This window comes from Streptopelia decaocto (genome assembly GCF_964273445.1).
Source record: "Streptopelia decaocto genome assembly, chromosome: Z".
NCBI lineage: Eukaryota > Metazoa > Chordata > Aves > Columbiformes > Columbidae > Streptopelia > Streptopelia decaocto.
Window position 1 is genome coordinate 46,479,855 of NC_138657.1, and position 19,723 is coordinate 46,499,577.

Genomic DNA, 19,723 nt, shown 5'->3' on the forward strand with positions numbered 1-19,723 from the left:
CCGACTACCTCACACGCTCGCTGAGAGGAAAGCCGTTTATTGGGCCGCGGGGAGCTAAAGGGCGAGTACAAAAAGCCGCGGCGCTGGGCGCCTCCCCTGCCTGCCGCCGCTGGAGGCCGCTGGCTGTTCGGCCCCGCACTACCCAGACGCCACCGAGCAGCCGACATGGCGGCGCTACGGCTGCCGTAACGTCCTGTGACGCGCCCCGCCGCTCCGATGACGCCCCAGTCCGGTAGCAACGGCCATTGGCCGCCTCCCGCTATCACCTGCGGGTCCCCTTCCCTCAGTAGCTCGCCAGCTGATTGGGCCACCGCGTCAGGCCACGCCGCCAGGCGGGAGGACCCTGGAGCCGCTCGAGAGAGGCGATTGGGGGAGACAGCTGCCACTCCCCAGCCTCCCCGCCCCGTTCGCCACCGGGCGGGCACCAAGGAGCCCCGCCCCCTCCGCTGTACCGTGGTTCGGGCTTCGCCGCGTCGGGATGAGCCGCGTTTCCCCATGGAGACCAAACGGGCCGAGATCCCCAGCAGCGTCTTGGACGACCTGTGCAGGTAGCGGAGCGGCGGAGGCCCCGTTCCGTGGCGCCGCGGGCTGTCCGCTGCGGGGGCGGAGTGGAGGCCGTCCCCCCGCCCAGCGCGATCGGGCCGCTGGGCCAGCGTGGCCTGGGTTGCTCGGAGCTTCTGAAATCGCTCCGTGGGCTGGCAGGACTCCGGGGAGGGGAGCGGGGCGGCCCGGGGGAAGGGGCGGTGCCGGTAGTCCCGCCGCGGCCGGAGAGCGGAAGGAAGGGGCTCGGTGCGGCTCCCCCTGTGCCTGTGCGCGGCTGCACCCGCCCCCCTCACGGCTTCGTGGCCGAAGGCGCCGCCTCCCGACGGCAGCTGCGCCGGCGGGGCGGGAAGGCCGCCCGCCGGCACAACCTGGCGTAGAGCTGAACCGGCGGCGGGGAAGAGGCTGCGTGTGGGAGCAAGGTCGGAACGTGCATTTTGGGTTTTTCTTACGGGCTTCAGCAGCTCATGCTGGTTGGCCGAGGGAGGCAAAACTGTGTCGGCGGTGTTTGCGCGGGTGAAAGAGCACTTAGATGCATATGGTCGGTATGACGTGCCCAGTGATGAACTGATGTGATACTTAGAGTTTGGAAGTTCGGTTTCATTTAGCAGGGGTAGTAGGAAGCATCTTCTGCCGATTTAACTCTGGTGGAAGAGGCTGTTGCAGTGAGACAGAAAAAGAAGAGCCAAAGGAATACCCTTCAGTGGGAAACTGTCCTCTCCTACTTGTTGGTCCTTTCAGAGTGAATGGTTTGCTTTTCTTGTCCTAAAGACTACACATTTAAATTTTTGTAAAACATGGATTCTGTTTTCTTGGGGGGAGGGGGGACGTGCTTTTTCCTCACATGATCTCATTCCCTGGTCATGTGTAGTGTAGCCATTTGAACTTTTAAATTCATCTGTCATCCCCAGAATTTGATGCTACAAACTGGATGTGATATTTGACATGAAACAACCCTTCTGTCTTACCACCTCGAAAGGACCCCTTCTGAAGTGTTTATGTACAAGAGGGAAAGGTTACAAGAGATGAAAGGTAGTCCACTTGCTGGAATTAGTAATTAGTGTTTTCAAATAAGTGAAAATGCTTTGAAATGAGAATACCACAGGAAGCTAGAACTGCTCAGCTCAGCAGCGCCTTTTGTTGTGAGTCTAATGCAAGAGTCAGAGTTTGCAATGCATAAGTAAATTTTCAGTTCTTTAAGTCTGGCCTCTGAAGCATATTTGTGTTTCTATTGTATCTCCTTTGGGCTCCCTACAGACGGATGGGACTTGTTTAGATGCTTGCTTACATATGAAGCGTGATTTAAGACTTCTTCAGAAAATCTAGAGGGCAATCATAATGTTTATAAAACTGAAATAGCCTTTTAGTGTTGTTCCTGTGGGGTGGCTGATAAAAGGGTACGAGTAATTAGATCTTATAGTGTTACAGGGTCAGTCCCACTGTCTTACTGTGTTCATCTGAGGTCCTGTTGTTTTCTACTTTTGAAATGGTGTTTTGTCTTATAATTGAATGAATGTAGTCATGTGGTTTTAACAACAACATAAAAGCCTTACAATGGTTGTTCAGAGGCTTGTAGTTACCATCTGTCTTGCACTTCACCTTCTTCTAATTCACTTTGTTGACTTTCATGAGAGCTAACAGATCAGCCCTGCTTCAAATATGCTGTGTTGCTTGGACGTGGACAGACAGCTGAAAGGAGCAGAGAGCTCAGACTTTCTTGTGGGAGAGGAAGGAATCTGGTGTGCACTGGAGTAGTGACAGGGCCTGATAGGTCTTGCCTCAAGAGAGTAGACAAAGTATTAAATAAGTGGTGCTGTGCTTCAGGTGGTTGGCTATAAATCTGTCGCTTCCCACGTTCTTTAATATAGATATGATATTAGTGGAAATTCTGGTAGAAATTGCCAAGCATTTTTTTGTGCTCACTTAGAGGATTTAAATACTTCCTAGCACAACCTATGCTTTGGTTTTCTATTTAATTATTTATTAAAATTCTGCCAGCAACTAAAACTTCAGTACTAAAATAATTATAATTTCAGTATAACTGATTTGGAAGGTTGTAGGACCCAAAGGAATCTTTTAAATCAGTATCTTTTAAAGTGAACTGTAGTACTGTAGAGCTGCAAATCTAAGTAACTATTGGAGAATTTTTAGGAGATAGCAAGCATTCACATTACTTTTCCTAAGCTAAACAATGAAACAAATCTATTTTCAAGTAAAGATTGCCAAGTAATTTGAGGTGTGGGTTTGGTTTTTTTATGTGTGTATGTATTTGAAAACCAAAAAGCAAAGTTAAATCTTAGTTGTCCATCGAACAGAACTATTGGTTTTATCTATATATTGAGGGTATTAGAATATCTGTCATGCTTCCACACTTTGTCTTTGGACAAGAATATTTTCCTTTGTCCTGAAGCACAAGGCCTGGATTCTCTACAGAAAACTCCTAGTTAAGAGTTTGTGTATGCAGGAGATGCAATCACCATTGCTTCTCACGGTATATGCCATTTTACATACTTGATACATTTCCTTGTGACAGAAAGACCACTGTGAGCTGGTGCTAATTCCATCAACATAATGAATTGCTGAATTAAAATTTGTTTGGATTTTACTTTCAGCTGAACCGCTTTCTTTAGATTCCTCACAGGTTTCTGTGTAGGCAGAGGCTCAGGGAGACTCCACACAGAGGCTACTTGGAGAGGCTCATGTTTAGGTCCTCAGATCACTTGCAGCTGTTCCAACTAATTCAGCTAATTACTCTAAATAATAATTCCATTGTTTGGGACAGTTACAGCTGTTTTAGTGTGTGCAGGTAATTCTCATGGCTGTTGCTAGCTCCAAAGGCATATAAAGGTATGTCTTTAGGGGTGTATGTGGTGTTTTGTTGTTGGTTTGTTTGTGTCGAGCCAGATAGGCTAAAAAAGCCACAAACCCAAACAAACAAAAAACACATACCCCCCCCAACAACAAAAAACCCACAACAAAACCCAGTAAAACAACAACAAAAAGCAAAACAAACAACAACAAACAAACAAACCCAGCCACATAAAACCCTCCAAAACCCAAACACAAAACCAACCAAACAAAAAACCCAAAACAACAACAAAACCCGCAACAACAACAACACCCCAAAAAAACCCCACCAAGACCTACGACTGTGTTACTTTTACCGCATAAGTTATTTTATTTTTGCAATTGTGAGTTAAAGCTTCCGAGTTTTTAGTTGCTGCACAGGATGGCTGGGTTTCTTGCTGTAGTAATCAATTTTGACCTTGACAAATGCTGTTCAATTGTATAGTTAATTTGGCTATGACTCCAAATTTGTATTATCTTTAGTCAGTAAAAGCAACTCAGTTTTGAGACAAGATAACTTTTAGGAGCGTCTGCATTATGTTCTTAAATAGGGTTGGCGGTGTCTTGTTACTAAATGGGCTAGTGCTTTTACAAAGTTTCACTTGCGCTACTTGTATGATCATCTATTTTTGCTGAGGGTGAAGTTTGTCTATTTAGTAGCAGCTGTAGCTTTCACTATCCAGTTAAGTTTGTAATTGCATATAGGAAACTTAGTATATCTATTTCTTCCCTGGAAGATAAAAAAAATCCAAAACTAACCAACTCTGCAGGTGCAATGTGTACTTGCGTATGTTCTCATATATTAATCTTAGTGTGTTCCTATGCTGTGAGAAGTGGAATATGTAATAGTTTCATATAGGCTATACCTAAACTTAAATGTAGAATTTTTAATGCTTGTTAGTAAAAATTTTCTTTCATGTTGGCTTTATTAAATCAAGTACATTGGGTGAAGTGCTTTCAGGACCTGGGCTTTGTCCTGTGGACATCAACATATAAAGTTACCTGCTATAATGGGTATGTTCAGACTCAAATGTTCATAGCTGATGTCACAGAATCTAATACTGAAATTATACAGCACTGAAACCTGTACTAGCGAATCAGTGTAAACTAGCTCTTAAAAAAACCTTTAAAAAAAACCCAAAAAAAGCAAACCACAACTTTTCCCAAGAGTATAAAACAAGTAGGCTTTTATATTCAGTGATAGAGTTCTGTCTGAGGATTGAGCAGAAGTGATAATGGTGGTGATGATTATTGTTAAATGCATTCATTGCACAACCATTCTCCTAAGCATGACAATAAGATTAAAAATACCAGTCTAATGCACTTTCATTCAACTTTTTTTTCCCCCTTCCAAGCTCTCACAGTTTTTCCTTGCTAGTAAACTAAATTAAGAGACTTCTACACTCATAATTTGTATTCAGAGAGTAAAATGTTACACCTTCATTCTTATTCAGAGAGCAAAATATTTCTTGGCAGTGTGTGAAAACAAGTGGAAGCTAAAGCCAGCTATGTAATGTCTTCAAACATTTGTTGAGTTTCTAGGCCGTTTTAGAATCACACAATGCCAGTATACAATTTCTTCTAGTTCTGGTAAGTTATTGTGTGTTTAAGTAGGACCACTCTGACCCCTTCTGCTAAATAAATCACATACATCTACATTTTTTTTGTCATGCTGTGTTGTGCTACTGAGTTGTTTTTTACTGTATAAATAAGTGGAGGTACTGAGTTTTAATGTAGGTTTTTGAGCTTCTTGGTGCTCTCTTTCTCCTATAAGCAAGTACTGTTACCCCATCTTTTGACTTCAGGACTGTGGTGGGTTAACCTTGGCCAGCAGCCAGATGCCCACTCAGCCACTCATTCTCCCTCTTCAGTGTGGTGTGGGAGAAAATAGAATGGAAAATCTTGTGGCTCAGGATGAGAGAGGAAGGTTGCTTACTGATTAAGATCGTGGGCAAAACAGATGTGATTTAGGGAAAAATAATTTAGTTTGTTGCCAAATAAAATAGATTTGGATAGAGAAACAAAGACAGGAGAATTTAAACAACAGCTTTCCTACATCCCTGTTTTCCCCAGGTTCAACTTCACCCCTTCTTTCATGACTCCTCTACTTCGTTTCCCCTGAGCAACACAGGGGGATGGGAAATGGGGGTTGATGGTCACTCTGGAACACTTTGTCGCTTCTGCTCCTTCCTCCTCATGGTTTGCCCCTGCTCCAGCGTGGGTTCAGTCCTATGGGCTGAAGTTCCTTCAGGAAATATCCATCTGCTCCAGCATGGGATCTTCTACAGACCGCAGTGTGGATATCTGCTCTGCCATGGAACACCTTTTCTCCCTCCTTTTTCTCTGACCTTGGGGTTTGTGCTGCTGCTTCATGCTCTCTCTTCCTCTGCTGGCCTGACATATTCAGCCACTGTCAATCAACACCCCTAGGTCCTTTTCCTCCAGGCAGCTTTCCAGTCAGTCTTCCCCAAGCCTGTAGCACTGCCTGGGGTTCTTGTGACCCAAGTGCAGGACCTGGCACTTGGTCTTGTTGAACCTCATGCAATTTGCCTCAGCCCAACCATCCAACAAGTCCACATCCCTCTGTGGAGCCTTCTTACCCTCCAGCAGATCGACACTCACACCCAATTTGGTGTCATCTGCAAACTTACTGAGGGTGCACTCAATCCCCTCATCCAGATCATTGATAAAGAGATTAAACAGAACTGGTCCCAATACTGAGCCCTGGGGAACACCGCTCATGACCAGCCGCCAACTGGATTTTACTCCATTTACCACAACTCTTTGGGCCTGGCCATCCAGCCAGTTCTTTATCCATTGCAGAGTATACCCATCCAGGCCATGAGCTGCCAACTTCTCCAGGAGAATGTTGTGGTAAACAGTGTTATATAAGGTCATGCTCAGTTACAAAAAGGGGGGCTGGCCAGGGGGGCAGTCTCTTTCTTTCTCACTGCTGGAGGGTGGGACAGTCCAGGATGCTCTCTGTTCTCTCTGGGCTGTGTGGTTCAGTGCTATTGTACTTTGTGTGTGAGCTGCTGTCTGGGACATCAGGGAAGTTTCAGTGCAGGCTGCAGTCAGGAATCCACAGTTGCTGCTTCAGAGGAATTGTTTGCTTGGAAAAGGCAAACGGCACACTGGATTTACCACATGATGATTGATTGTGCTGTGTACTCCCTGCTTTCTATATTGTTATTTTTTATTTGTTTGGGCTTATTTTTCCTTTTTTTTTTTTTTTTTTTTGCAGTTCTATTAAACTGTTCCTATCCCATCACACTGAGTTTTGCGTTTTGTTTTCTAATTCTCCTCCCCATCCCACTGGGGGTGGGGTGAGTGAGCAGTGTGTGGTTTTAGGGCTGGGGCTAAACTGAGACACATGTGTGCTTGTGAACCTGAAGGGTGTCAAGTGTGTGCTTGCACTCAACACCTTCTGCTTCTGCCAGCTGAAGAAGAGAAGGGGAGTTTGCAGTTTGTGCCTGTGTATTGTAAGTCCTGTATATAGGTGCTGTTGAAGGCAGCACCTGTCTGTGGCAGACTGTGGGACCAGCTGTATTGGTGTCCTCTGTGTGCCCCTGGGATACGTGCTGGCATTTGTTCCTGGTCGAATCTGCCGAAGGGAAAGTGGCAGCCGTGTCCCTCAGCTTGGGCAGGACCCCAGGGCATGGGGATGGCCACACTGCCTAGGCATGAGAGTCCTTGGCCACAGTGGCTGAGAGGGGCAGCCATTTTTGACACCTTTGAACAATGTATACTTGTCAAAATTTAAATAAAGATGTCTTATGTATTTCTGTTTCTGGCAGATATTATGTGATATTGTGATATTATGTGCTTTTGGAATTTACCCGGTCATGCTCAAGACTTGAATGTAAAAGATCTTTGTCCAATGGTTTAAGCTCAATGGAGTGGATGACCTTAAATTGCTAAGAAGAAAAATTCTGTTGTTCTGGATCTAACAAATAAATAAGTAAAGCTGCTTCTGCTTGAGTACAATAAGCTGTTACACAGTTCTGCTTACACTTCTCTGGGACTCTCTATTTGTGTGCCAGTAGCTGAGCTAAAGCATAAAGTAGACTTGAAAAATAAACCAATTGTCCATGTTTTATTTCAGATTGAGAAAGTTAATAGGATCATATTGAATTTTAAAACCTGCATAAATTAGTAGGTTGCTGTAGTTTTAAGTGAGAATACATAGCCGTGTTAACTTGTGTCCAGAAAAAAAAGCGTTGACTTCTGTTATCAGAGTTTACAGATGTTCTTTACTGAGCATGTAAAAAAACATGCTTTCTTGTAATATGGCCATTTATGTAGGACGTCCTCACTGTTCCTGTTTTCACAACAGTTAATTTACTTAGTTTATTTTAATTGACTTTTGTGAAAGATCATGATCCATTCCCTTTCTTGACTTTAAAAATTGTATTTTACTTTGATGTGAAAACCTTTTGCTGTCCAGACAACCTGAAAGACCAATGGTCTGTTGCTCTGTGCCAGTGGATCAGAAATTCTACTGTTGCAATGCATTTTTGTTCTTAGATTTGTCCAACCTGGTATATTTGGCTAATCTTACTCTTCTGTCTTTCCTGACAGCCGATTTATTTTACACATTCCCAGTGAAGAAAGAGACAATGCAATCAGAGTGTGTTTTCAGATTGAACTTGCCCATTGGTTTTACTTGGATTTCTACATGCAAAACACACCAGGATTACCTCAGTGTGGGATAAGAGACTTCGCTAAAGCTGATATCCTTTTTAATACTGTGATTGTTTTCAGTCTCAGTGAATGAAGAGCAAACTGAATGTTGTTAATAAAATTTCGTACTTGCAGCACCAAAATATCAGTTCATGTGTTTAGTGATTAGAAGTATCATTAGGTATGTGATTTTATCTGTTAATTGCTTTCATAATTCTGTAGCATCTACAAAAGAGATGTTTCTCAGACTGCTAAAGAACTGTGGTAATTTCTGATCTTTGAGGATTTTTGCTCATGGTTGCACTTTGGCAGACTAGGTGGTTTACAAAGGTGAGCTGTTGGAGCTTTTCATGGTGTTTTCTTATGTTAATACCTTTCCAAGTAAAAGTAACATAAATGTTAATGTAGCTGGAGGTGGTATGTGTTCCACCATGGGCAGTGGTATGTATTTGTTGGAAGCACTGTCAGTTGCTCCTAGGAACAGTTCTGTTGGTAGGAGAGAAGATGCATTTTTACTGAATCCATATGGTTGGCCTCTGCTTTTTTTTATTGCTTACAAGGACTGCTGGAATGTACACTATCTAGTCCTTGTTGGAGGAAAAACTCGTGACTATTATCCATCAGGCATTTTAGTTTTGACTTCTTCTTGTATATTCTTGATGTGTGATTGGTGTACTGCTTCTGACTTTCATAATAATATTATCTGTGGTTTCACTGCACAACATACTTCTCTGTTAGTTTGATAACAGATTTACTTTGAAACACTACAGCTTGTGTTTTAACATCAAACAGTAAAAATATGACAAATTTCTCTTGCTTGATATTATGCAGTTATTTTTTTGTTTCTTTTAGGTATGTTTTTAATTATAAATGTATCTTCAGACAAACAGAATCATTCCACTAATTGTAGGCAATGCAGAAAAAATACAATGTAATAAATGTTATTTGTTCATTACATCTGTCCCTCTCCACCTCATGTTTGTCACAAGTATTAGTTCTGCTGAAGTGTCATGTTTTTAAGTACTCTGCTATGGAATATTTTTTATTGGTAGTATAATTTTGAATGTAATATATTAACACTTTTATTAAGGACTTCTGGATTTGTTTTCAAGGTTTTAGAGTTACATAAATTGTTTGTGGTTTTTTTTTGCATTGTGAGTTTTATTAGAATCTAGATTTCTGTAACTTGATGCCATTAAAATAGGGAGTTTTGCATAGTAAATACTTAAATACAGGTTCTGTACTGTAGTCTAACAAATTGTTGTGGGAAAAAGTTATTTCCACTTACTTCAAGGAGGAGATTAAACTGGTGTTTGTCACTTCAAAATGAAAAAAATGTGATTAAGATAATACATATTCAAAACAACTTATGTGGATTCTTCAAAATCAGTGGAGACCTTCCTTCAAACAAACAGCTATGTTCTGTCTTTTTTTCTTTTTTTCTTTTTCTTTTTTCTCTTTTTTTTTTTTTTCTTAGAACTACCAATTTACTTGATTAATTTTGATCTTTTGAGTTTGGTAATGGGTTATTCATAATATTTTTTACTTCCAGCAGAATATATCCTGAATGCACTTAGGAGAGGGAGTGTGGTTATTGTAAACATTGAATTTTCTGTGTCTGCATGTGATTTGAAACTGGATGCTTACATTTATCTTCCTTAACATGCTGCTGTACTCTTCAATCACTGCCCTTTTTTACTGCCTCAAGGTGAAGATGTACAGAAGGTTCTAGAGGAGTGGAAAGAATACAAAATGGGAGTGCCAACCTATGGTGCAATAATTCTTGATGAGACACTTGAAAATGTAAGTATGGAAATAGTTGTGAAGGGCTAGAGGGAAGGATGGCATATGCTGGCAGAAGTAATCTTTTTGTTGTTTATATTTTTCATCTGTTGAGGAAAAACAAACAAAACAAACAATTACTTGACACTGTGTGTGTACAGAAATATAATATAGGAAACAGTAAAGACATTTCTGCTTCCTTTCCTACTCAGATTTGTTATTTTTATTCTGAGTTGCATGATCCTGTAAAAAATTTTGCAGTTCTTCTTAGAATACAGAAAGAATAATGGGTTCTTTCCTCCAGGATAAACGATCATTTTGGAGAAGCAGAGAACAGTGAAGGGACGACATTTCAAAGACATTGGTTAGAATAGTGAGTGTTTAACTGTTGCATTCCCATGGATTTTGCAGGTTCTTTTGGTTCAGGGCTATTTAGCAAAGTCTGGTTGGGGATTTCCAAAAGGGAAAGTAAATAAAGAAGAGGCTCCTCATGACTGTGCTGCTAGAGAGGTAAGTTGTATTTCATTCCCTTAAATTTAAGCTAAATAAATGAAATTTCGCTGAGAGCAGGTTATATGTGTTTAATGAAAAGACATTTTACTTAGGTTATCTTTATTGAAATCACGTAAATAAATAGTCAGTTCTTGCAGGAGTCTTCTACTGTAGCTTTTAGTGCTTTTCTGAATTCCAGAGTGGTAATCAGGGGTGCGGTTAGGTAATTTAAAAATCACTCTTTGATGTTTGTAATGGTTTTGCACTAGCTTGCTAAGTTAAGTGAGTACTGTTTTGAAAGTTCTCTACTGAATTACTGATTTACTTTAAAGTATTCCTTTTGGTGCTTGGGAAATACTAGTACTTTGTGGCTTTTGGAATATTTATTTCAAGTACCACCAGAACTCTAAAAAGGTAGAAGAATGGGATTTAGCATCTGTACGCTGGGCAATGTAAAAAGACTGAAGAGTTGAGTTGGAGATTGTAGAAGATTATGTAAAAGTTGTGAAGAACTTTTATATCGTTCAGTGGTGCAGGAACAAGGATCAACATATATGGGAAATAAAATCTGAAAGTAAGATAATCTGTGGGATTTATTGGTGCTGGAGACCTAAGTATATAGTGAAGATGCATATTAAGAATAGCCTGTAAAAGTATACTACTCAATGTTCATGTAACATAATACATCCAGAATTTTTGAGAGGAAAAATAAAGATGAGGGAAAGTAGCAAGATGCATTAGTTTTCTTCATGGCTGGACTGAATCAGTATCTTAGAAATAATGGACTTTTTCTTTTAAATATATCTGTCAAAGAGACATGAATTAAAAATTCCATATTTCTGATTCCCTGGTGGTGCTTTCCATACCACTCATAAATTTAATATGGATGTTAGATCTTAACATTGCACTATTATGCGATGGACACAGATGAAATACACTTTCATGTTAGCAGTTACTGATCTGTGAGTGTAGAGCATTATTTATGTAGTATTGGATGGTACCAAAGAGTAAAACACCTGATCTACAAATGCAGTGGGCTGTCACTGCAGTACTCAAGGGCTGGGGAAAGATGAGCAGAGACTTTATAAGGGTAACTTGATTATTCAATGCACATCTCTTTCCCCGTCACCCATAAATAGTTTGCTAAGTGAAACTTTTACAAGTCAGATCCTTTTAGGGCTGGTCTAAAAGACTGAACTGAAGGGAGAGAAGACCATAAATATATTGACCACAGCACAAAGGGACAGGACAAATTAGGTGTAACTGCTTCAGGAAGGGATGACGTGAAGTATGCCTTCCTCTTTACTTCAGTTTAGGCTAGCAAAAGCATTAAAGTCAGCACAATTATACTGGGGAAAATATTTTGATTTTTTTTTTTAATTTGGAGAATTGATTTAGATTATAATAGTGAACATCACTGGTGCTATGATCTTTTTCCATTAAGGTAGATTGTAATTGTGCATAAACTAGCAGGTTCTTCATGGCTTCCATGTGGCCAGGAATCGGCATGTCTGCAATATCTGTGCATAAATCTTTTAACTGCTTTTACTGGAGTCAGCACAGGTGTAAAACCATAAACTGCATCTGTATAAGGTATAATTGAACAGATCTTCACTGTGCAATGCCTACACAGTGCAGTAGTGTTTCAGAAGCTGATGAAAACAAAACCATACTAAATGAATGATTCTTTCAGTAAAAGGAGTTTCTACAATAAATTCACTTAAATAATTTGGAAAGATCATTTAGGAAGGGCAAACATTCATATTAGCAGTAAGTATGGAGGAGAAGTATTATCTTCTCTTGAGACAGTGTGTGGTCATTTTTTGTGGGTTTTTGTGTGGGTTTTTTTTGGTGTGTGTGGATTTTGGTTTGTGTTTTGTTTGTTTGTTCCCCCCCTTTTTTTGTTTTGTTTGTTGGTTTGGGTTTTTTTTTTGTTTTGTTTTTTGTTGTTTTTTGTTGTTTTGGTTTTTTGTGGGGTTTTTTTGTTTTTTTTGTGTGTGGGGTTTTTTTGTTTGTTTGTTTTTTGTTGTTGTTGTTGTTATTTGGTTGTGGTTTTTTTTTTTTGTTTCCCTAAGGTCTATAGTAATGTAGCTAGATGGGAGGATGACTAGCTTTTTACTTTAATTTAAGAGGGGTTGTACATTCTGATTTGAAGATTGACTGATCAGTTATTTGCTTTGTATTAAACACTTACCTTTTTTATATTTGTGCTTAATTTCCTTTGCATTTTCAAAAATTTACAACCACTTTGATGATACCAATGAATTCATTGGTATTTTGTGTAAGGTATTTTGAGTATTTCTTGCTATTATTTTATATACAATTATTTGGTTCTATTTTTCATTATACATACATGCAGGAGCTGGTAGTTGAGAAGGTTGAGTTTAAACTGGGTATTAGGAAGAGGTTCTTCACCCAGAGGGTGGTAGAGCACTGAAACAGGCTCCCCAGAGAGGCAGTCATGAGATTTTTGAGAACTAGGAAGTTTCTAAAAAAGAATATTTACTTAGCAAGATTGGAGACATGATGTGATTTAAGCTTTTAGGTGTGTTTGACATGAATCTTCTTATGTTACAAACCTTGTATACTTGAGAGTAGTGTCAGAAGCCTATATTTTGAAGTAGGGCATTGAGTAGCCTGATCTAGTGCAATATGTCCCTGTCCATGTCAGGGGGTTGGACTAGATGCTCTTTGACAGTCCCTTGCAACCCAAACCATTCTGTGAACTATGATCCTTCAGTGCAGACATAGACCATAAAATATGCAAAAAAACCCCGTTCTTTTCAAATATTGTTGTCTTTCTAGTAATCTCCAGCAGGTATAATACTATTTTTTCTTTAGAGTAGCTGATAATGCAGTTTTAAGTTTGTCAGTGTGAATGTGCAGTTGAACTTTTTAGTAGAAGTTTTGCTAGCATATTGCTGGATTTTGTTATGAGTATAAAAATGGCTGTATGTATTGGGGCTAGAAGGATTGTTGTAAGAGAAGAAAAATAGATGTGCAAATAAAACTTGCTAGAATTTGCAGATGTCTTTACTCCCCAAGTAGTAGTTTTTGCTGTGAATAAGATCTCCATGCACCCAGCAGCATGTAGGAGCAGCCAGAGTCTCTCCATCTCTATTAACAAATTGCTACATGAAGGTGTAATAGAGTTGTTTCAACTTTTATTACAGGTCTGTCTGTCTTAGAGAAATGTAAAGCACATAAGATCATAATACTTTGCCTATTATTGAACCTACATCTATGGGTAAAGGCTTGTTTTTCCCAGCAGTGGCCTGTTTTCCTGGGTAGATCTGAAAAAAAGTCATTCCTTCCCTTGTTACGATAGTTTCAGAAGGGATAAATCTGAATACCTGTACTGATTTTTATCTGTGTGCTTCTCAGGTGTTTGAAGAAACTGGTTTTGACATTAAAGATTATATCTGCAAAGAAGAATACATTGAGCTGCGAATTAATGATCAGTTAGCACGGTTGTACATCATTCCAGGAGTTCCTAAGAACACAAAATTCAACCCCAAAACCAGAAGGGAAATTCGGGTATGTGTTATTTTATTTCAATCTGTAGTAACCTTGTTATGGAGGTTGATTTTTAAAGCTAATAGTCTGTAAAATAATGAAACTAGCAAGCATGATGAATGCCTCAAATACTATTTACAAATGGCCTCTCTTCGCTGTAGGGTCTTGTCAACTTCTTGCACCATTGCAGCAAAGACTGATTCTTGACCATCTGTCTGATGTCTCCATTGATAATGAGAACAATATTAGTGCATGCTGTCAAACTATAATTCTCCTGTTCTTTTAGGTGGTATATGTGTTAATAATTTCACATTATTCCTAGTTATAGATGCATGTTTAACTATATAATCTTCTGACGATGTAGTTATTGATTGGTGATATACAAAAGCCTACATATCAGAACGAGAAAATAAGGATTGTGTTCTGCTTTTCATGGCTAATGCTATCCAGACTTAAAGAACAGCATATTTTGAGGAGAAGGTTGGGAAGGGGACACTAAATGGGAACTGTTTTGGATGGTTTGTATACCATCAGGCTTTTAAAAGGTATTGTGAATGGGAGAAGCTATGACTGAGGTAGTAGGCTTGTTGAAGATTATGGGTATCAGAAACAAGGTTTCCAAAGTTTGAATATCTTTCTTGTATTGCAATTCAGTTTAGAACAGCTGCCCATATTTTCATGTAGATGGTGCCACTGAATAAGGCATTGGGTTTTATAAATAGGAAAAGGTACTTGTAGTTGACTAGACAGGATTGCATTAGAGACTCGTTTTTCAAAATACCAAGTAGAAGAGGTGAACTTTGAGGTTTTTTAAAATGTACTGTAAATACCCACTTTGTATAACAGAACTTCATCATATCCAGGCAGATTTCACATACCATGACAGATTTTTGTCTCAACGTTGAAGGACTGTCTTCATCTGACTTAATACAACTGAGCATGCCATCTTTGTATTCCCTGTAGAGCTGTATTGAAAACCTGTTCAGTTTGTAACTTCCTTCCATAATACGCATCTTATCTGGACTTGGGGTTTTGGGGTTAGATTCTGCAATAGAAAAGCTGATGTGGGATCTTCTGCACTGTGTATGTTGCAAATTCCGCATTTCATCCCCCATTCTGCAAAGTATAGAGTTTTAACAGTTGAAGTGATAATGTATAAATTATAACACAAATCCTAGCCTTTACCTATGTTTTTTTCTTTTATAACAAAAACTGAAACTTACTCTGCAAACTAAATGCATTTCTTTTGGATAATTTTTGAACTAGTGTCGCTGGTCTAGTTTTGATGACTTTTTAAGAAAAAATAGCAAGAATAGTAGTGCCTTTGAAAGTTATTTAAAGATTCTGCCTTTGTTTATAGCATTCAGTGTGCCATGGGTTGGATGTATTTTGAAACACTTATTCATAATTTAGTTGCTGGAACATATAATATTTTAGGTGTTATAGTCTTCCATTGTAATTTTTCATTAAGGGAGATAATTGCGTTTGATACGCATTTGTAACATTCTGTAAGGCTACAGTAGAGCGTATTTTTATTCTATTTCTTGTTTTTCTAGAATATTGAGTGGTTTTCCATTGACAAATTACCATGCCACCGAAATGATATGACTCCAAAGTCCAAGCTGGGTTTGGCACCTAACAAGTTTTTTATGGCAATTCCCTTTATCAGGTATGTTTGAGGTGAGGCAAAGGCTAGGCCAGTGCCTTTCAGAAGAGTTAAATTTCTTTAGATTTGTTTTAGTAAGTAGATCCTGCTTGCACACAGGCCATTGAGGGAATGGATTTCACGGAGGAATGGAGATTCCTCAGATAGCGACAATGGATTTTCATCTACAGGGAGCACACCCTCTAAACCCAACTTGGAAAAAGCTAGGTAAGAACCAGGTCAGTTTAACCCCGTTGCATCCTTTGTATAAAACTCTGGTCATACAAAGCTGCCTTTCTCTTTGTTCAAGTATTTGTGTTCCAGTAATAGAATGGATTAATTAAATAAATAAATTGCAGGCATATCTTAAAGGACTGTAAGTAGGATGAGAAGTTAATTAATGTCATGATATGTATGTTGTGTGGGGTTTTTTTTGGTAAATATTAATGTGTGTGAGAAATGAGATAAATTCTTGAGTCCTGACTATGGCAACCCAAACAGCAGAAGCCAAAACAAGTAAACAAGTTTCAGTGCTTCAAGTTCAATGCTTTTGGCACTTACTCAGAGTTAAAATGGGACTCTGTAAAGTAGGACTGTAAAATACTGGCAGAATTAGCTAGCCAGATAAAACCTGTGGGATTCAGCAGCGAAACAAGTGCTGCTGGCTTTTGATTCAGCTGAGCCAAAAGCAAAGAGCAAACTTTAAAACCTGTAGTCCCAAAGAAAAGGCTGTGATCCAGTAATGTGAATCAGGTTAGCATCAACACTAACAACTGGACCAATGCTAATGTGGAACTATCCTGCTGTTTATGCAGAACACAGGTTTTCTACCAGCAGGCAAAACAATGCTATGTGAATGCAGTGAGCATTATTAAAATTTCCACACTAGGTTACTTAAGCTTGTCTTCCATGGTGTTCTCAAAAAGCAGAAAAATCTTTATTTCTCTTCTGCTATGAATAGGCTTGAAGTTCTGTTGTGAACTGTTTGTTTTCCTGTACTAGATCCAAAATTCGCTGTAGTCAGCAGGTGTTTACAGATGGCTTTTCAGGAGAACAGTGGGTGAAGCCAAAACAGCCACAGAAGCCATATAATAATCCTGAGATGTCTGAAATGTTGAAAATAAAGGTAGGTAGTTTTTTAGGCAAACATATGCATCTGGACTATTGTTGTGGTTTAACCCCACCTGGCAACCAAGCCCCAGGCAGCTACTTTCTCACCCCTGGTGGGATGGAGGAGAGAACTGGAAGGGTAACAGTGAGAAAACTTGTGGTTTGAGATAAAGATAGTTTAATGGGTAAAGCAAAAGCCGTTCACACAGGCGAAGCAAAAGAAGGGATTCATTCATCACTTCCCATGGGCGGGGTGGTGTTCAGCCATCTCCAGGAAAGCCGGGCTCCATCACATATAACAATTACTTGGGAAGACAAACACCATCACTTGGAATGTCCCCCCCTTCCTCCTTCTTCCCACAACTTTATATACTGAGCATGATGTCATATGGTACAGAATATCCCTTTGATCAGTTGGGGTCAACTGTTCTGGCTGTGTCTCCTCCCAGCTTCTTGTACACCCCCAGCCTACTTACTGGTGTGGTTGTGTGAGGAGCAGAAATGGCCTTGACTCTGTGTAAGCCCTGCTCAGCAATAACTAAAACATCCTGGTGTTATCAACACTGTTTCTAGCACAAATCTAAGGCATAGCCCCATGCCAGCTCCTGTGAAGAAAATTAACTCTGTCCCCGCTGAATCCAGGACAACTATTTAAAACAGATGTCTTCGTTCAAAAATGTTTTTCTCTGGAACAGAAACATTGACTTTTATCACCATAGCACACAAAAGTACAAACACATTTAAAAAAAAAAAAAAAAAAAAAACTAGGGGATTCTCAGATTCATCAGACATTAGTGGTGGTGAGTATCAGGTGGTAGTTGTGTTGTTTCAGGTGTAGATAGCTATTACTACCCATCATTTTGGTGTTCTTCATGTACCATTTTGAAACATTTTGGATGCCGCTCACTAATACTCATCAGTGTATGGGAATTCACTGAACTGAACTTCCTGTGTAATACAGTGTGTGTAACAGTGCAAGAGAGACTGACTAGTAGCTGGTGATGTTTTGTAACTTGAGTGCATGTGTGGTTAATTTCAGTGTGTTTCGCTTTGTCTATAAAATATACCATTCACATGGTTTGAGGTTATTTGGAGGAAAGTTCTAGCTAATAGGTAGCAATGATGGTCAATGCTGTCATCTAATCTCTTCTCTTTACTACATTTTGGACATAATGGCAGAGTCAGAGCTTGAGAAGCAATGGCAAAAAGCAGTGTCAAGATAGTTCCAGCCAAAAGAAGCGAACAAATGGAGTACACAATCAACCAGTTAAGCAAAACCATGCCTTGGTAAGAAACACACAGTGACTCTCATTAACAGCTTCCAGTAATGCTTAACAAATATCCAGGTCAATGTTGCACTGAGAGAAAGTAGAGTGTGTATCTATCAAAAGTTTATTTGATCAGAATATTTGCTATGTATTTGTAGAAATATGACATTTCTTACCTCATATGCATATACATCAATAGACAAGCCTACTAAACTTCACAGAGTTTGCATTTTGGAAGGAAGTCTTGTTTTTAGCAGTTTAAAATTTGCCAGCTGTTTCAGTAGACAGTCCTGCAGCTTTCCAGGTTCCTGTCAGGTAATAGGCTGCTGTAGTGTGTCTTGATAAGTCAATGTAGTACATTTCTTATTTATTAATGTATTATAATTATTGTAAACATGGAGTTTTGTTATGCAACAGATGCAGAGTGGTAATGCATGTGCTTATTAATTTTGTTATCTCTAGCAAAATTGTTGAGATGGAGATTTATTATTTTTCTGGCATAAAATTTATAATTTTTTAATCATATAACAGGACTACAGCAGTTTGTAAATTTCAGTATGACATTCTTGGTTTGTTACCTTTCCTTGCAGTAACTAATCGTCCCCACAGTTTTGCTGGGTGGGAGAAGGCTCACTGAGATATCTCTGATTTTTTAATACAATATCTTGAAATTTTTTTTCTCCACTGTACTTTACCCCTCTCCAATTCTGCTATTTTGACTCATGTACATCAGCGAGCCCCAGTTCTCTGTGCAGCTCAGCTGGCCTGTCCAGGCTTTAGATTTTATTGTTTCCTGGCTGTTAACTGGACTCTTCACTTTTTGGCTTGAGGTTATTACCTTCTCTCTGTTTTTCATGTAAAAGTGCAGAAACCATAAACTCTCATCCTGTAAAATCCTCTCTGTAGCAAGAAATAATTGGATATATTCGGGTCTAACAGTAGAAGAATGAAAAGTCAAAGAATTGACTGCCCAGAAATTTGGCTATATAAAAGAAACTGTAACAGGAATCTGTAGGATCTTGATGGAAACAAGTGGAACTGTTAATACTCCACATTTACTTCGTAGGCTTTTTACAGACTTTGCTAAATACTTCTGTGGTGTTTTGTTTGCATATTGTCAGTCTTTTGAAGTTTAAATATTTCATGTCCCAGTGATAATTTTCTAGTATAACTTGGAAGCCATGGAACTCTTAATTTTCACAGAGTGCAAAGGGCCATACTTTTCTCTGTATTTCTGTACTTAGAGCAGCATACCTGGGACTAAAACTTAATTTTTCCCTGGAGAGTTCTAAGTTTGTGTGTCTAATGCATGTTAATTTAATTGTCAGTAGCTGTGTGTTTGCGAATACTTTCTCCTTGCATTTCGGGAAAAGCAGATTGAAGAATGGTGTTATATATGTGCAGCTTTGATTCCAAGCCACCATATGCAAGACCTTGCGCGCTTAAAGCATTCACAAAACACTCAAAATTTTTCCCTATAAGCCTGCATTTTAAAAATGATTTGTTGACTCTTAAAAGGCTGCATGATTCTGAAAGACTTGTGGACTTGAAGCATGCTTACTAGATAAAGTAACATGATAGAATTCATGCTGAGTTATAAGTAAAATAATTCAAACATCAGGAGGTGTGTCAAAGCATGTATAGCCAGCATGCCTTTTAGCTGATGCTTAAGCTGTACCTGCAAGAACTAGAATGCCATTTCTTTATGAAGTGTATAATGTGGTCATTCTCTTAACCAGAAATGTGAAAAAAGGCTTAATCCAAGAAGACTTCAAGATAACTTTGAAACAGGCAAGTGCAGTCTGATTTTTACATGCATTGTCACACATTACAGGCTGAA

The 19,723-nt window shown here is 39.4% G+C and overlaps 1 protein-coding gene across 2 annotated transcripts in view; it reads left to right on the top strand.

Annotated features, from left to right (window-relative positions):
- The window catches only part of DCP2 (decapping mRNA 2), a 26,377-nt gene continuing 6,654 nt past the window's right edge, over positions 1-19,723 (top strand). Inside the window, exons 1-10 of one of the 2 annotated variants that reach the window (XM_082075391.1) lie at positions 1-548; positions 7,969-8,120; positions 9,746-9,873; positions 10,264-10,362; positions 13,729-13,881; positions 15,417-15,529; positions 15,626-15,733; positions 16,508-16,631; positions 17,795-17,902; positions 19,623-19,674. In XM_082075391.1, the coding sequence (XP_081931517.1) occupies positions 217-548; positions 7,969-8,120; positions 9,746-9,873; positions 10,264-10,362; positions 13,729-13,881; positions 15,417-15,529; positions 15,626-15,733; positions 16,508-16,631; positions 17,795-17,902; positions 19,623-19,674 (1,369 nt within the window). In that variant the 5' untranslated portion in view covers positions 1-216. The remainder of the gene's footprint in view (positions 549-7,968; positions 8,121-9,745; positions 9,874-10,263; positions 10,363-13,728; positions 13,882-15,416; positions 15,530-15,625; positions 15,734-16,507; positions 16,632-17,794; positions 17,903-19,622; positions 19,675-19,723) is intronic. The other variant, XM_082075392.1, reaches the window with a different exon arrangement.